The sequence below is a fragment of the Lontra canadensis genome, unplaced genomic scaffold, assembly GCF_010015895.1.
Source record: "Lontra canadensis isolate GAN:19392208 unplaced genomic scaffold, GSC_riverotter_1.0 scaffold59, whole genome shotgun sequence".
NCBI classification, from domain to species: Eukaryota; Metazoa; Chordata; class Mammalia; order Carnivora; family Mustelidae; genus Lontra; species Lontra canadensis.
In genome coordinates, this window is record NW_022631053.1 from 1,878,025 (window position 1) to 1,895,029 (window position 17,005).

The 17,005-nt window shown below is 51.7% G+C and overlaps 1 protein-coding gene across 2 annotated transcripts; it reads left to right on the top strand.

The window, feature by feature from the left end:
- The first annotated feature begins 885 nt into the window (after positions 1 to 885).
- ITGB7 (integrin subunit beta 7) lies at positions 886 to 16,650 on the top strand. Of its 2 annotated transcripts, XM_032876675.1 has the most exons (16): positions 886 to 972; positions 7,503 to 7,639; positions 8,276 to 8,479; positions 10,161 to 10,362; positions 10,440 to 10,610; positions 11,359 to 11,600; positions 11,946 to 12,104; positions 12,418 to 12,513; positions 12,656 to 12,745; positions 13,618 to 13,758; positions 14,065 to 14,258; positions 14,619 to 14,842; positions 15,088 to 15,307; positions 15,446 to 15,654; positions 15,965 to 16,122; positions 16,379 to 16,650. In XM_032876675.1, the coding sequence occupies exons 3-16, from the start codon at positions 8,279 to 8,281 to the stop codon at positions 16,457 to 16,459; spliced, it is 2,388 nt and encodes a 795-aa protein (XP_032732566.1). In that variant the 5' UTR covers positions 886 to 972; positions 7,503 to 7,639; positions 8,276 to 8,278; the 3' UTR covers positions 16,460 to 16,650. The 2 variants fall into 2 exon arrangements, 1 of the variants encoding a protein (XP_032732566.1); XR_004384900.1 differs by lacking the exon at positions 16,379 to 16,650 and having other exon boundaries at positions 15,397 to 15,654; positions 15,965 to 16,074.
- Positions 16,651 to 17,005: the final 355 nt, after the last annotated feature.

Genomic DNA, 17,005 nt, shown 5'->3' on the forward strand with positions numbered 1-17,005 from the left:
TTTCCCTCCTCTCCACCTTTCCCAGCCTCTGCCACTGCAGGGCAGGGGCCCCCCAGTCTTGTTCTCTGAGCCTGGCCCTGTATCCATCTCCAACTTCCCAGCTGGCCGGACCTTGAATTTCTCAGCCTCTCTCTCTGCTTCTCACCGTGTTCCTTCTCATCCACGGAGTCTATTATCAAGCCCTTAGGTCGTCCCGGGTTCTCTTGGAAGCAGTTGATGTGATTTAGCTCTTTTAATTCTCACGGCAATCCTCAGTTCCCTGGGACCGATGAGAGGAAGCCACAGGAAGGTTAAGTAACTGCAGAAGTTCTCAGGGCTGTCATGAGAGATCCAGGATTGGAGCTCAGGCTGTTTGGCCCCAGAGCCTGTGATGTTCAGCCCGCAGCATGATAGAGTGGGCACTGGGTTTTCAAAATGAGTGCCCATAGTCCCTAACATTCCCCTTCCCGGTACTTACTGCCTCCCTATTTCTTCCTTTCTTATCATGTTCCTGTATGAAGAAGTAGAGAGATCACACCAACTTGGGAAGCAGGCAGCCCTGGACGGAAAGCCCACACCAGCGAATTGTTAGCTATGTGGCCTTGGGCAAAGATTTTCATTTCTTACCTCTGAACCTCAACATCTATCTTTCCTCTTAGCCTCTATTTCTGTAAAATTTGGGGGCTAGGGGCATATTAACCTGTGGCTGTGTCATGGGTTAATTAAAATATCATGGGACACCCCAGCATGACATAGGGTCTTGGTAGCCAGACAAGCTTCCTTGCTTCCTTCCAAATCCCTGTATCATCACCCCCCTTGGCTCAGTTCCACCCCTATGGGCTCCACCTTCTCCTAGGTCAGTTACCCCACCATCCCGAAATCTCCTCCACCCCACCCCACCCCAGGGCGTGTCACTTCCTCCTCTGCAGCCTCCCAGATCAGTACACAAAGGCCACGGCTGCTGGAGGAAGAGCTGCTCGGTGGCATGCACCTGTGAGTACCAGGGCACTAGCCCTCTGCCTCCTCTCCTTACAACCCAACCCCTGCCTGCTCCCTACCACCTCCAGGGAATAGGGCTCCGGGCTCTGACCCGAAGATGCCCAAGATCCGGCTGAGACTGGAGAAAGGCTCTGAACTCCTTTCTGAATTCCTAAGATCCTCTTCCCAGTTCCCTCCTCCAGTTTCTCAAGCTCTCCCCGCCTCACCCCTACCTATCTCTCCCGCATAGGTTTCCCAAAAGTGGGGCTGGAGAGGGAGGCAAAGAAGGTAGGGGAGTGTATGACTGCTATCATTGGAGAGCCCACCATGTGCCAAAGATTATGTCAAGGTAGGGCTCTCCCAGTGTGACTCCCCAGCAGCTACCCCAGGTGCCTAGTGCCTGGTGCTCAGCTCAGATCTGCCAGTGACAGCTTGACAGTGGCTACCACAGTCCTGGGGGATGGTGGCCCAGTGGCTCTGTTCTCTTCCCTCCTTGTGCTGCTGAGTGGGCAGCAGAGGATTCCACCCGATTTGGGAGATCTGAATAGGTTGGGCAAATGCTCTGTTTCTCAGATGGTGAAGGGGGAATGTTAGGGTGTGTACTGGAGTCAGAATCGAGGCTAGGAAAATGGGACAACTACAGAGGAAAAGAAGGGAAGATGGCAGAAGAGCCCCTCAAGGGAAGAGAAAGGGGGTCAGGTGGAGCCCACTGGAGTTGATGGGGAGAAGGCACAACTTTTGATGAGTCTCACCTGTCTTAATCCCTGTTCACTGTCACTCACCGCCCTGGGATTCAGGTTTGTAAAAAGAGGGGGATGAAGTTGACAGCCCTGCTGTTCTATGGTTAGGATAGGAGGGAAAAGGAAGTAGAACAAAGAGCTAGCTGTACAGAAGTGGAGAAGAGGGGAGCCTGGGTGGCTCAGTGGGTTAAGGCCTCTGCCTTCAGCTCAGGTCATGATCTCAGGGTCCTGGGATTGAGCCCCACGTCCGGCTCTCTGCTCGGCAGGGAGCCTGCTTCCCTTCCTCTCTCTCTCTGCCTGCCTCTCTGCCTACTTGTGATCTCTGTCAAATAAATAAATAAAAATCTTTAATAATAATAATAAAAAGAAGTGGAGAAGAGAAAAGCAGCAGAAAGATGTCATCAAATTTTTGAGTGGGTGGGGGGGAGAAATTAACAGAAACAAGCTGCAGGTCATGTATCCCCAAGTTAGAAAGAAGAGGGAAAATTGCGAGAAGGGGGTTGGCAAGTCCTGGGCAGGGAGTCCCAGGTGCTCCCTTTAGGGGAGATGAGTGGGTTTGAGGTCTCTGGATATGTCCAATCCTGGGGGCTCCGCCTTGACAGATGAGTCAAAACTGGGTTTTGTGCTGCAGCATCGTTGGCCTCCTTGACCACAGGCGTGCAGAGCAAGCAGGGTTGAGGTTACAGAGCCTGAGCCGTGGGCCGACCTTGCACAGGAGGGGGGCCCCCGAGACATATACATATATATATAGCACCCGAGGTCCTAAGTGGTAGAACAGCTGAGGTCAACAACTTGGCACCCCACCCCTTCCCCATGCTGTATAGAGCATCCATTTGAATCTAGAACCAGGAGGAGGAAGATGCAGGTGCTTCAGGCCAAGGACTTAGTTGGCCTTTCTCATACACACACCACTCGTGGGAATATAAACCGACACAGTTGCTGAAGTGGTTATGTCAGTGATAACCCGCCAACATTACAAGTGATACCTATTTATTGACCCTACAAACCTCTTCCAGGGACTTTAAAAAAATTATTCATTTATTTGCCAGACAGAGAGAGAGGGAGAGCACAAGCAGAGAGAGGTGCAGGCAGAGGGAGAAGCAGGCTCCCCACTGAGCAAGGAGCCCGATGTGGGGCTTGATCCCAGGACCCCAGGATCATGATCTGAGTTGAAGGCAGACGCTTAATCAACTGAGCCACTCGGGTATCCCTTCTTCCAGGGACATACCCTACAGATTCACTCACACATATGTGAAATGATAAGTGCATGAATTTCCATTGCAGCATTAGTTTCAATAGTGAGCAATTAGAAGCAATTTAAATCCCCATGGGAGATTAACTGTAATGTGATCCATCTGTGCTAAGTGGAAATCTATATGGCTGTGAATATGACAAGCAAGATCTTTATTTTCTTCAGTAACAGGTTTCCAAGAAAAGTAATTGAAAGAAAAAAAAATAGAGGGCAAAACTGCATGTATTCTAGAATTGTGATCGTAGAAATCTGTCATTTGATTTGACCATTTGAAGAACATATATACTTATATTAGATTGTATATGCATAAAACAATCCCTAAAAAGATTATAAGCAACAAAAGATAATAAAAAAGTGATAGTTATTTATTTGGAGTGAGGTATGTAAACGGGAGGATGGGGGATACAAGTGGGAGATTTGTAAATGTTTTGATTTTTTATGTGATAAAATGCACATAAAATTTATAATTTTGTAAAGACTTTTTTAAAGATTTTATTTATTTATTTCAGATAGAGACAGAGAACGAGAGAAAGCACACACCATGCACAAGCAGAGGGAAAGGGAGAAGCAGGCTCTCCACTGAGCAGAGAGCCTGTCTCACGGGGCTCGATCCCAGGACTCTGGGATCACCACCCAAGCTGAAGGCAGACGCCTAACCAACTGAGCCACCCAGGTGTCCCTAAAATTGATCATTTTAACCATTTTAAGTGTTCGGTTCAGTGGCATTAAGTACCCTTACAATGTTGTACAACCATCACTGCTATCTAGTTCCAGAACTTTTTCTTCACTCCAGAACAAAACTGCCCGTCAGGCGGTTATTCCTCATTCTTCCCTCCTCCCCAACCCCCGCTGCAATGATCATCTACTTTCTGTTTCTGGGGATTTTTCTAGTCACAAGAGTTCCCATAAACCGAATCGTACAATGTGTGTTTTTTTGTGACTGGTTTCATTCACTTAGCATTGCGTTTTCAAGTTTCGGCGATGTTGTAGCATGTGTCAGGACTTCATTCCTTCCTATGGCCAAATAATATTCCATCGTGTGGAGATAGCACATTTTGTTTATCCGTTCATCAGCCGATGGACATTTGTGTTGTTTCTACCTTGAGGCTATTGTGAATAGTACTGCTATGAAGGTTCATGTACACATTTTTTTTTTTTAAGATTTTATTCATTTGACAGACAGAGGTCACAAGTAGGCAGAGAGGCAGGCAGAGAGAGAGGAGAGGAAGCAGGCTCCCCACTGAGCAGAGAGCCCGATGCGGGGCTCGATCCCAGAACCCTGGGATCATGACCCGAGCTGAAGGCAGAGGCTTTAACCCACTGAGCCACCCAGGCGCCCCCAAATTTTTGTTTTAAGCAACTTACTGGGGATTTATCAAACTCTGTTGTACCATTTTACATCCCCACCAGCAATATACGATGGCTCCATATTCTCTACATCCTCTTTTTCTATTTTTTAAAGAATTTAATATAGCTGGGGTGTCTAGGTGTGTCAGTGGATTAAGCCTCTGCCTTCCGCTCAGGTCATGATCTCAGGATCCTGGGATAGAGCCCCACATCTGGCTCTCTGCTCAGCAGGGAGCCTGCTTCCCCTCTCTCTCTCTTTGCCTGCCTCTCTACTTGTGATCTCTCTCTGTCAAATAAATTCATAAAATTTAAAAAAATATATATTAAAAAATTTTAATGTAGCCATTTAAATTTTACTGGGTATGAAGTGGTATCTCACTGTGGTATTTGATTGGCATTTCCCTGATGATTAATGGTGTTGAGCATCTTTTTCTGTGCTTGTTGGCCATTTGTCTACCTTCTTCAAAGAAATATCTACGTAAGTCTTCTGCCATTTAAAAATGGGGTGGTTAGGGGCGCCTGGGTGGCTCAGTGGGTTAAAGCCTCTGCCTTCAGCTCGGGTCATGGTCTCAGGGTCCTGGGATCAAGCCCCACATCGGGCTCTCTGCTCAGCAGGGAGCCTGCTTCCTCCTCTCTCTCTGCCTGCTTCTTTGCCTATTTGTGATCTCCGTCTGTCAAGTGAATACATAAAATCTTAAAAAATAAAAATAAAAAAATAAAAATGGAGTGGTTTGCCTTTTAGCTGTTGAGTTGGAAGAGTTCTTTATATGTTCTGGATCCTTCCCAGATATATGATTTGCAAATATTTCCTCACTTTCTGTAGCTTGTCTTTTCGTCTTCTCCATAGTGCTCTTTGAAGCACGAAAGTTTTATATTTATATATTTATATTTTTATGAAGTCCAATTGACCTATTTTTTTTTCTTTTGTTGCTTGTGTTTTTGATGTCCTCATTAAGAATCCGTTGTCAAGGGGCACCTGGGTGGCTCAGTGGGTTAGGCTTCTGCCTTTGGCTATGATCATGATCTCGGGCTCCTGGGATCGAGCCCCACGTTGGATTCTCTGCTCAGTGGGGAGCCTGCTTCTCTCTCTTTCTGCCTGCCTCTCTGCCTGCTTGTAATCTCTATCTGTCAAATAAATAAATAAAATCTTTAAAAAAAATCCATTGTCAAGTCCAAGGCCGCAAAGATTTACCCCTCCATTTTCTTCGAAGAATTTATAGTTCAAGGACTTACATTTAGGTCGTTGATGCATTTTCAGTTAATTTTTGTATATGTGGTGAGGTAGGAGTCCAACTTCCTTCTTTCACATGTGGATAGCCAGTCATCCCAGCACCATTTGTTAAAGACTGTTCTCTCCGCATCGAGTAGTTTGGCACGCTTGTTGCAAATCAATTGGCTGTAAATGGATGAATTTATTTCTGGACTCTCAATTTTATTTCATTGATCTACATGCCTACCCTTGATCTACATGCCACATTGTCTTGATCACTGTAGCTTCCTAGTAAGGTTTGAAAGATGTGAGAGACCTCTGATTTCATTCTCTTTCAAGATTGTTTTTGGCCATTCAGGGTCCCATGCAATTCCATAGGAAGTATAGGACCAACTTTTCCATCTCTGTAAAAAAGGCCATTGCAATGTACCTTTCTGATTTTTAAAAAATATTTATTTATTTGAGAGAAAGTGCGCTTGCACACAGGGGAGAGAGACAGAGGGAGACAGAGTGTCAAGCAGACACCGTATTGGGCACACAGCCAGAGGGACATAGGGCTCTATCTCTTGACCCTGAGATCAGGACACAAGCTGAAAACCCAGAGTCAGACACTTAACCGACTGCACCACCCAGGAGCCCCCTTAACTTCCTGATTTTTGTCTCTCTCTCTCTTTTTTTTTAAAGATTTTATTTATTTATTTATTTATTTATTTATTTGACAGACAGATATCACAAGTAGGCAGAGAGGCGGGCAGAGAGAGAGGGGGAAGCAGGCTTCCCGATGAGCAGAGAGCCTGATGTGGGGCTTAATCCCAGGACCCTGAGATCATGACCTGAGCTGAAGGCAAAGGGTTTAACCCATAGAGCCACCCAGGCTCTATTATTAATTGACAAACAATTAATAAGTTTTTAACAATCAGAAATTTGCCTGGTTTTCCCTGGAGGTCATTCCAGGAATTACCCTGCCTTCAGGCTCTTTCTTCAGTCTATATTTGCTCTGTGCAACATACAAGAAAGAGAAAAGTTTACCAACCATGGCTTGCCTTCCTGCATTATCCCAGGCCTTTAGAAATTTCTCTTATGGTCTAATCTTTATTCCTCTTGCTACCATGTCAGCTACCTTCCCTGCCTCTCTCACACACTCCTTCATTAGCTCTAGTCTTCCTTCCTCTCATTTTTTTAAAGATTTTATTTATTTACTTGACAGACAGAGATCACATGTAAGCAGAGAAGCAGGCAGAGAGAGAGAGAGGAGGAAGCAGGCTCCCTGCTGAGCAGAGAGCCCCAGGACCCCAAGACCCCAGGACCCCGGGATCATGACCTGAGCCGAAGGCAAAGGTTTTAACCCACTGAGCCACCCAGGCACCCCTCTTCCTCTCATTCTTATTCCCTGACTTTCCTCCCTTAAATTTAGAACCCTTGACCCTCTTTCTTTCTTTTTTTCTTTTCTCTCTTTCTCTCTCTTTCTTTCTTTCTTTATTTTTTTTTAAATTTTTTTAAGATTTTATTTATTTATTTGACAGACAGAGATCACAAGTAGGCAGAGAGGCAGGCAGAGAGAGAGAGAGGAGGAAGCAGGCTCCCTCCTGAGCAGATGAGCCCGATGTGGGGCTCCATCCCAGGACTCCGAGATCATGATCCGAGCCGAAGGCAGAGGCTTTAATCCACTGAGCCACCCAGGCGCCCCTCTCTCTCTTTCTTTAATGTTTTTTCTCTTTTTAAAAAGATTTTATTTCTTTATTTGAAAGAGAGACCGAGACAGAGCATGAGCATGAGCAGTGGGGAGGAGGCAGAGGGAAAGGGGGAAGCAGACTCCCCGCTGAGCAGGGAGCCCAATATGGGGCTCAGTCCCAGGACCCTGAGATCATGACCTGAGGCCAAAGTAGACGCTCAACCAACTGAGCCACCCAGGCACCCCTGTTCCTTCATTTAGAATCCAAGATTATGAAAACTGCAAGGCCTGTCAGATTATTTATTTAACTGTCTCTCTTTACAGATGTGGGAACTAAGGCCCAGAGAAAAAGTGTGATTGGCCATACAGCCATCAAGTGACTGAAGCAGGTCCAGAACTTGGTGTGTTTCCTGTTTGGTTCTGTTTCCACTGTGGCTTGGAATCCTGGTGACTAGACATTGGTGGGTGTAGACCTTAGTGCTTCCGGGGCTAGTCCCCAGACTCTTGTTAGGCCATTTTGCCCACCTTTTCCCTGGCAAAGTCTGCGCAAAGGAGGGACAGGACTTCTCTGAGGCTCCTACCCACATGTGGTGGCTGCCTCTTCCCTACATTTTTTTTTTTTTTAAGATTCTATTTATTTATTTATTTATTTGAAAGAGAGACTGAGCAAGAGAGAGAAAGCATGAACAGGGGGAGAGGGAGAAGCAGACTCCTCTGCTGAGCAGGGAGTCCGATGTGGGGCTCGATTCCATGACTCTGGGATCATCACCTGAGCTGAAGGCAGTTGCTTAACCTACTGAGCCACCCAGGCCCAGGTGCCCCATCTTCCTGACATTTTAAAGAAACAGCTGAATCCACAGGGAGAGACTCTCAGAGGAGATAAAGAATTGAGGTAGAGGTTTGTTTGTTTGTTTTCTTAAGTAAACTCTACACCCAAGGTGGGGCTTGATCAAGAGTTGCATGCTCTAGGACTAAGCCCGCCAGGCGCCCCTGAGGCAGAGTGTTGAGAGTGACAAACACAGGCTAAGTTTAGAGGACTGAGAGCTTAGAGGCCCTTCCTTAAGGACCCACGTGTCACCCTTTATGTCCTATTGTAGGCCATGGTGGCTTTGCCCATAGTCCTTGTTTTCCTGCTGGTCCTGAGCAGAGCGGAGAGTGAATTGGATGCCATGATCTCCCTGTCCAAGAAGGCCACAGAATGGAGGGATCCTGATCCATCCCTGCAAGGGTCCTGCCAGCCCGCCTCCTCCTGCCGGGAGTGCATCCTCTCACACCCAAGCTGTGCATGGTGCAAGCAACTGGTAAAGCTGGGCCTGTGACCTTTGGAGACTGTGTATAGGTGTATGTGCAGAACAGAGCTCTGTGCGTGATTGTGTGGGCAAATGTGTGATTTCTGGGTGCACTCAGCAGTCCCATGGGTGACTGAGTTTGTGCACCTAGGACTCCCGTGTGTGACTGTGTGTGTGTGCATGCATGTGTGTGCAAGGGCCCTGTGTGTATACACTTATGTGTCTGTGTATTTGTGTATCTCTGGAGAAGACTTGGTGACCTTACATTTGGTGGAAGTATGTTCTTGCTGGAACTCACACTTGCGGACAGGTAGAGTGAGCTTTGGCACATATGTACATGTGAGAAAGTGTTTGTCAGCTCAGGCAGCCGTAACAACATACCACAGACTGGGTGGCTTAAGCAACAGAGATTTATTTCTCACAGTGCTGGAGCCTAGATCCAAGATCAAGGTGGCAGTCATTTTGGTTCCTGGTGAGAGCCCTCTCCCCGGCCTGTAGTCAGGCTGTAGAGAAGCTCTCTGGTGTCTCATCTTATAATGGCATCAATTCCATCACCCCTCACCCCAACCACGTGAGGGTTCTCCCTTCACGATCTCAACTAACCCTCATTTCTTCCCAGAGGCTCTATCTCCAAATGCTTTATCATGACATTGGGGGTTAGTCCCTAACAGAAAGTATATGACTGGTTTTCTGAGTCTGTGGAGGGTGCATGGGCACAGCCTTCCCAAGGTATGTGTTCTCCTGTGGCTGGGAAAGTAGAAGGGAAGGAGGTAGAAGTGGGTAGGCTTTGGGGGAAAGACTTGATCTACCCAAGTGGCCCAAAAGGATGCTGGGGAGGTGTCTCCCTGGCCTGTCAAGCGAGGCAGTTCTTTTTTTGTGCCTTAAAGAGACAGGGCTCATGGAGTGGCAGAGCATGGTGGGTACCTGAGCTGGGGGGTGGAAGAGGGAGAGTTCTATCAGAGATGAGGGTAAACTCCCTAGAAGGCAGAGCTACAGAAGCTGAGTGGAGGCTGAGCCAGCCGGGGAGAATGGCACCCTGTGAATCTGGGAGGACCGGAAGAGGAGACTCAGAGTCAGCGGGAGACAGAGAGCAGAGAGGGGTGAGGCAGACAGTCAGATACCAGTCTGTCTCCTTCAATCTCTGGACCTAAGACTGGCACCAGGGCCAGCTGAGAAGCCACTGTAACCATTTCCTTCCTCTGCCACTTCCCAGCCAGTCCCCAAGGGACCAGACACGGGGGTGGGAGCTGGGTGGGGGGAAGGGAGAGGAGTCTCCTGTTTTGTCCTGGTCCTTCCCCCTCCCGGGGAACTTAGCCTGGTCTTCACCTGACCAGCTTTCCCGTTTTGGCCTGAGCATGCAGGAGAGCTCGGACTAGGAGACCAGGTTCCTCCTTTTCTTGTGGTAGTGAGGTGCCTGAGATCTCAACAGGAAGTCTGTGGCCCTGCGGAGAGGAGAAGGGTAGGTGGCTAGGGAGAGGGGGTTGTCTAGATGAGCAGAGCGTAGGTGTGGTGCTAGAGGAAGTGGGCTTAGACAGAACCAGGTTTGGAGGTGGCTGTGGGGGGACGGAGAGGGGAGGGTATCCGAGGGGTTCAGGGCACTGTGAGGGGAGGGTCGCGAGCGGCCTAGATCGCAGGTGTTGGGGTGGGGGTCCATGGGGGACCAGAGTCCCGACGCGCTTCCCCTTGGATTCAGAACTTCACCGCGTCGGGGTTAGCGGAGGAGCGGCGCTGCGGCCGGCGACAGGAGCTGCTGGCGCGTGGCTGCCCCTTGGGGGAGCTGGAGGAGCCCCGAGGCCGGCTGGAGGTGCTGCAGGACCAGCCGCTGAGCCCGGGCACCCGCGGCGAGGGGGCCACGCAGTTGGCGCCGCAGCGGGTGCGGGTCACACTGCGGCCCGGTGAGTCCCCGGGGGCGGGGACGGAGGGCGGGGCCGAGGTGCCATCTCCTGCCCGCTGACCCACGCCCGCCCCCCAGGGGAGCCGCAGCAGCTCCGCGTGCGCTTCCTCCGGGCCCCGGGATACCCCGTCGACCTGTACTACCTCATGGACCTGAGCTACTCCATGAAGGACGACCTGGAGCGCGTGCGCCAGCTCGGGCACGACCTGCTGGTGCAGCTGCAGCAGGTCACACACTCCGTGCGCATCGGTGAGCGCCCCTCCGGCCCTCGGCCTCCCCCTGCGGGAGCTCCGGCCCCTACCTGCCCTCTCCCAGTTTTTAGCAGACCTGCTCAGGCAACGGGTTTCTGGTCTCCCCTCCCAAAGACATTCATCTTCCAGGACAGAACTGGAGGGGATTTAAGAAGCTGTCCAGTAGGAGCACTCATTCTACAGGAGGGGTAACTGAGTCCCAGAGTCTAGCCAGACGGGGTTCAGACAGGGTCAGACAGGGCGCCCTGGATCTACCAACCAGATACTAGCCTGATACTGATACTACCGGATACTGCCCTGATGCCACTGTCTCAGCCCCATCTGTGTCCCTCCGACAAGGGCTAAATGCCACTGTCCCTGGCTGCGACTTCTGCACTCACATCTCCCTTGTTCAAGGGATGCCCTCCTTTGCCCACCCTATTCCATCTCCTTCCTCCAGAGACCCTGCCTGACTGCCACTGTGTCCTCCTCTTGATATCTTCCATCCCCCACTGCCCTGAACCAGTGATCCAAACATTTTGCTCCCCCCTCCCCCACCCCTACTGGCCAAGTAGGCCAGATACTCAGACCTTCCACGCTGGGGGCACTCGTTCTCATTATCTCCTCTACTCCTTGGTGACTGTCCCCCTGACCGCCTGCCACTGCTTCCCATGGACCTCTGCCTTCTGAGTCCTCAGCAGAGGCCCTTCCACCCTGCAGCTAGCCAGTGACTTCTGGCACACCCCTCATGATTTCCGCCCTCCCAGGCTTTGGCTCCTTCGTGGACAAAACGGTGATGCCCTTTGTGAGCACAGTGTCCTCCAAACTTCGCCACCCCTGTCCCACCCGGCTGGAGCGCTGCCAGCCACCCTTCAGCTTTCGCCATGTGCTGTCGCTGACCGGAGATGCTAAGGCCTTTGAGAGAGAGGTGGGGCGCCAGAACGTGTCTGGAAATCTGGACTCGCCTGAAGGTGGCTTCGATGCCATTCTGCAGGCTGCACTCTGTCAGGTGAGGACGTGGGGAGGGCATCTGGGTCCGAAGCACTGTTTGGGGCTGAGACTGCCACCTAGGGTCATCAGTGCCCAATTCTAGGGGTGCCCTTTGTACCATCCTCACTGTAGTTTGCATATTCATTTGAACAATTTCCTGGTGGATTGGAGTAAAGTACCTTAAGGAAGAGGCATGTTTTTCTAGTTCATAAGAAGGCCTCCGCTAGCGACCATGTTTGGGGGGCTGGGGAGAAGCAGGGGGCTGGAGACAGGGGGGTACACAAACTGACTCAGAATGAGGCTGGCAGATCCTTGGCTCATAGAGCAAGGTGCACAGCCTAACTTCCACCCCCACCAACCCCAGGAGCAGATTGGCTGGAGGAATGTGTCCCGCTTGCTGGTGTTCACTTCGGATGACACGTTCCACACAGCTGGGGATGGGAAGTTGGGTGGCATTTTCATGCCCAGCGATGGGCACTGCCACTTGGACAGCGATGGCCTCTATCGTCGCAGTCCAGAGTTTGTGAGTCTCTACCCTCGCCCCACCCCTATCGGAGCCACCCCTCCTCTATGTCCAGGTCCCCTACCCCTGCCTCCTCGCCCTTACCAGTGACCACCCTGCCCTCTTCCTCAGGAGCCCCTCTTCTCCATGTCCCCCCACTGGTCAGACAGAAACCCATGTCACCCCACTCCCTAGCCCCTCCCTCCTCCTTGCTGAGCCTCCAGGGTTCCTCTAGCTGGTGGAAACCTGGTTCCTGGACTTCCTGGGCAGAGGGCATGTTGGATGTTGTGGGGGAGACTGGCGGAGCTCACCTTGTCCCTGCTCCCCTGCCCAGGATTACCCTTCTGTGGGTCAGGTAGCCCAGGCCCTGTCTGCGGCAAATATCCAGCCCATCTTTGCCGTCACCAGTGCCACGCTGCCTGTCTACCAGGTGAGAGCTGTCTGAATGCCGGACCTTCCTGCCGTGACCCTTTCCCAGCTCCCTCAAAGACCCACTCTCTTCCTCCCCATACGTCCTCACCCCCCTTCCAGACCCTCCAGAAGCCCATTTCCTTCAACTCCTCATAACCTAGGAGCTGAGTAAGCTGATTCCTAAGTCCGCAGTGGGGTTGTTGAGTGAGGACTCCAGCAACGTGGTGCAGCTCATCATGGATGCTTATAAGGTAAGGGGCTGGGACTGGGCAGCATGGCGAGCGCAGGCCCTGGCAAGGGGCCTTTGGGGAGGTGACAGAACTGAGAAGGACTGATCACTTTTCGGTGTAGCCCTCCATGGCTCTTACCTACAGTTTGTCTATGGCTGTCATTAATCGTTCACTCAGCTGGGCTGACACTTGTACATCTGAAGTGTCTGGCTTGTGTGGAACACAGAGCCCTGCTCTGGGCAAGGAAGGAAAGGAACATTCATTGAGCCAGTATTTGATGCCAAACACTGTCCTAAGTGCTCATGCTGTTTGCCTTCCCACTTATCCCACTGAACCCCTGTTTGCTAACGATTAGCATCCCTATTTTATAGATGAGAATACGGACACAGGGGGCTGAATGACTTTCCCAGGGTCACACAGAGAACAGACAGAAAGGCTGGCATTTGTGTCCCTGTCGATCCATAAGGAAAGTAACATCTGGAGCCTACTTTCACTGAGCTTACAAATAATTCAGAGGTATTTTTCACAGGAACCATAGAATTTTACAGGTAGAAGGAACCATAAAGATCCTTAAGTGTTTCTTGGGCTTAGCTCTGTAACCATGCTATAGGCGTGTTATGACGGGGATCACATCCTAAAGCCACAGTGAGAAAATCTGAGACAGGATCCAATTTCCCAGGGCAAACTCAATTGAAAGACTCTGCCCTTGAGGGCTTTACGTGTACAGGTTGTATATCCTGATTGGGAGTATGAGAAGCAGCTCCTGCATGTTACAAGGGGCCCCATAGCAGGCCGAGGGCAGGCTTGTGGTGGAATTTGGAATGGCTGCAGAGGGCACAAGGTGGGGTTGGAGTCCTGCCTTCACGTGGTTACTCACTGTCTCCCTTCCACAGAGCCTGTCCTCCACGGTGACCCTCGAACACTCTCCACTCCCTCCGGGGGTCTACATCTCATACGAATCTCAGTGTGGGGATCCTGAGAAGAGGGAGGGTGAGGATCGGGGCCAGTGCAACCACGTCCGAACCAACCAGACGGTGAGAGCCAGCCGAGATAGGCAGAAGGAAGGAAGTGGGGGTGGGGGAGGGAAATTGAAGCAGGCAGGAAAAGATTGGGGGCAGACACAGAGAACAATGCAAAAGCATGGGGTAGTTCTCCCTCCATCCTTTCTGAAAGGGTTTAATGAGTGGCTTCCTCCAGTGGGTTTCTAAGAGATGGGTGTTAGCATGATCTTATCCCTTCATTTCCTAAGGAATAGGTTCTCGATGATCAGAGGGTTTGGCGTGTGTGTGTGTGTGTGTACACAGGACCTTTAGTCTGATTTCTGCCCATATTGTCCTCAGGTGAATTTTTTGGTTGCTCTCCAAGCTACCCACTGCTCCTCGGAGCCCCAGCTTCTGAGGCTGCGAGCCCTTGGCTTCTCAGAAGAGCTGACTGTGGAGCTGCACACTCTGTGTGATTGTAACTGCAGTGACACCCAGCCCCAGGCTCCCCACTGCAGTGATGGCCAGGGGCTCCTACAATGCGGGGTATGCAGGTGAGGCCTCCAGCTTCCTTTCAGCCATGTGGCTCCTCACACATGACCAAGTCCGGTATTCCTCCTCTCCCTTCTGTCCTCCCACTGGCATCTTTAGACATCTTTTTCCAGATGTCCCAAGACTCCACCCTGATTTTCATCTGAAGTTTCCCAGATATGCCAAGACCCTCCCCTCCACTCTTTTACTCCTTGGTGCTCAACCACATACCAGCATCCCTTCAGCCACTCATCTCTCTCCCACTCTTTAGAGATCTTAGGTTTAGAGGATCCTGGGAAAGATAGGTCAAGGGATGGTAACCCTCTGACCCGCCCTTCCCTTTCCTGGCTCTGCCTGACTCTGCCTCTGCCTTCCCCTTCCAGCTGTGCTCCTGGCCGCCTGGGGCGGCTCTGTGAATGCTCTGAGGCTGAGCTGTCTTCCCCCGATCTGGAATCTGGGTGCCGGTCCCCCAATGGGACAGGGCCCTTGTGCAGTGGGAAGGGACGGTGTCATTGTGGACGCTGCAGCTGCAGCGGACAGAGCTCCGGGAGTCTGTGCGAGTGTGATGATGCTGGCTGCGAGCGACATGAGGGCATCCTCTGTGGAGGTACCTGCAGGCTTTGGGAGAAGGGAGTGGCTTTTAGAGTGGCTCCCAAGGGTATTTAGGCTCTGGGGACTTCATGGCCTTAAGGGTGAGTATTGAAGGTTCTGGTGTAGGTTGGAGGTGTCTGGCAACCTTGGGAGGGAGTTGGATGCACGGGAACAGACCAGCCTTAGGCAGCCTGTGGTGGCATGTGATGCCCACTGTGTGTGAGGAGCGTGGTTGTCAGCCCGAGCATGGCTCTGCCCCAGGCTTTGGCCGCTGCCGATGTGGATTGTGTCACTGTTTCGCCAACCGCACTGGCAGAGCATGTGAGTGCAGTGGGGACACGGACAGCTGTACCAGTCCCGATGGAATTCTGTGCAGCAGGCACGGACAGTGCAGGTGCAACCGCTGCCAGTGCCTGGAGGGCTACTTCGGTGCCCTCTGTGAGCAGTGCCCAGGCTGCGCAACATCATGCGAGAGATACAGGTGAGGCCTCCGGTCCTGTGGGTTGGGAGCAGGGGCACAGCAGGGCTTGCAGAGCCACTCCCATCTGCCTGTTCCTTCCTGCTGCGTAGTGTGGGTGACAGCTGCCTAGCTGGTAATCTACTGGTGTCCACTGGACAGGGACTGTGCAGAGTGTGGGGCCTTTGGAACTGGCCCCCTGGCCCTCAATTGCAGCAGGGCTTGTGGCTCTGTCAATGTGACCCTGACTTCGGCCCCTATCCTGGATGACGGCTGGTGCAAAGAGAGGACCCTGGACAACCAGCTGTTCTTCTTCCTGGTGGAGGAGGGAGCCGGAGGCAAGGTTGTGCTCAGAGTCAGACCCAAAGAGAGTAAGTGTGGCAGGGATGCTATGGGCATGCCAAAGGGAGCCCTGGAAGTTTGATGGGTAGGGCCTCAAAACTCCAGTTGGGGACGTGAAGAGAATGGGAAACGAGGCTAGGGGTTGAAGTACAGCAGAGAGTCCAGGCAAAAGTGGAGGTGATGGACCAAGTGAACAAGACTAAGGTCTTGGCCACTGAGGATAACCTTGGCCACTGCCGGGTTCCCTTTGTTTTCAAGGACAGGCAGGGCTGGGGAGGCTGGACACACTGTGGGCAATGGCCGATCAATCCCCATGGCTCTGTTATTTCTTCCCCATAGGAGCAGATCACACGCAGACCATTGTGCTGGGCTGTGTGGGGGGCATCGTGGCAGTGGGACTAGGGCTAGTTCTGGCTTATCGGCTTTCTGTGGAAATTTATGATCGCCGAGAATTCAGGCGCTTTGAGAAGGAGCGGCAGCGGCTCAACTGGAAGCAGGTAGGGAGACTGCCTCCTACCCTGCTGGGCTCTCCCTGGTTAGGACCTCTTCGCTCTCTGCTGCCCGCCCCCTGCCCCCCAGCCCTGGCTCCTTCCTAGGCCGCCCCCTCACTTTGGTCTGTACCTCCTCTGGCCCACTCCGCTGCTAACTTCCATCAGCTCTTGGGGCGCTGCTCAAGTTTGAGGTTGGCCTCTTAGGATTTGATAAAGGAAAGCCCAGGGACTCTTCCTCATTGTTTCCAACCTCCCTTCCCAGGACAGCAATCCTCTCTACAGAAGTGCCATCACGACCACTGTCAACCCTCGTTTTCAGGAGGCAGGGAGTCCCCTTCTCTGAAGCAGAGGGAGGAGCACTCCTCCCAGGGCTCTTCTCAGCTGCCTGGAAGGGGACTACTGAGGAATGGTCACCACCCACTTCATTCTCAGAGTGACACCCGAGGGCTGCCTACCCTGGCAACCACGCTTCCCTACCTCATGAGTGGGGGTTAGCCCCCTATCCCCGTATACAATAAAGAGTCTTACCTCAGAGCATCGCTGTCATCTTGCTTTACCTAAGGCCAGAGCAGGCTGTGGAGCCTGGGCCTCAGGAAAACACGTGCTCCTTCCTCCCACCTGAGTGTAGGAAAAGCCTGTAACCCAAGGTGCAGGAGGTTTGGTAAGTGGCTGCCAGGCGGGAGGGGGGCGGGGCTTCTCAATCCCCAGGTAATGCTGATGTGGGAGGACTGCAGACACACACTCAGATACACGTTGGTACCCCGCCTCATTTTGTTCTGGCATGCATGTTTTTTTTTCCCCCCGTATTCAGAAGTGATATCCTGTTTTTACTTGCACTTGTTGCTCTTCTGTGGAGGGGCGTTTTAAACAGTGGCTTAAAGGATGCTGG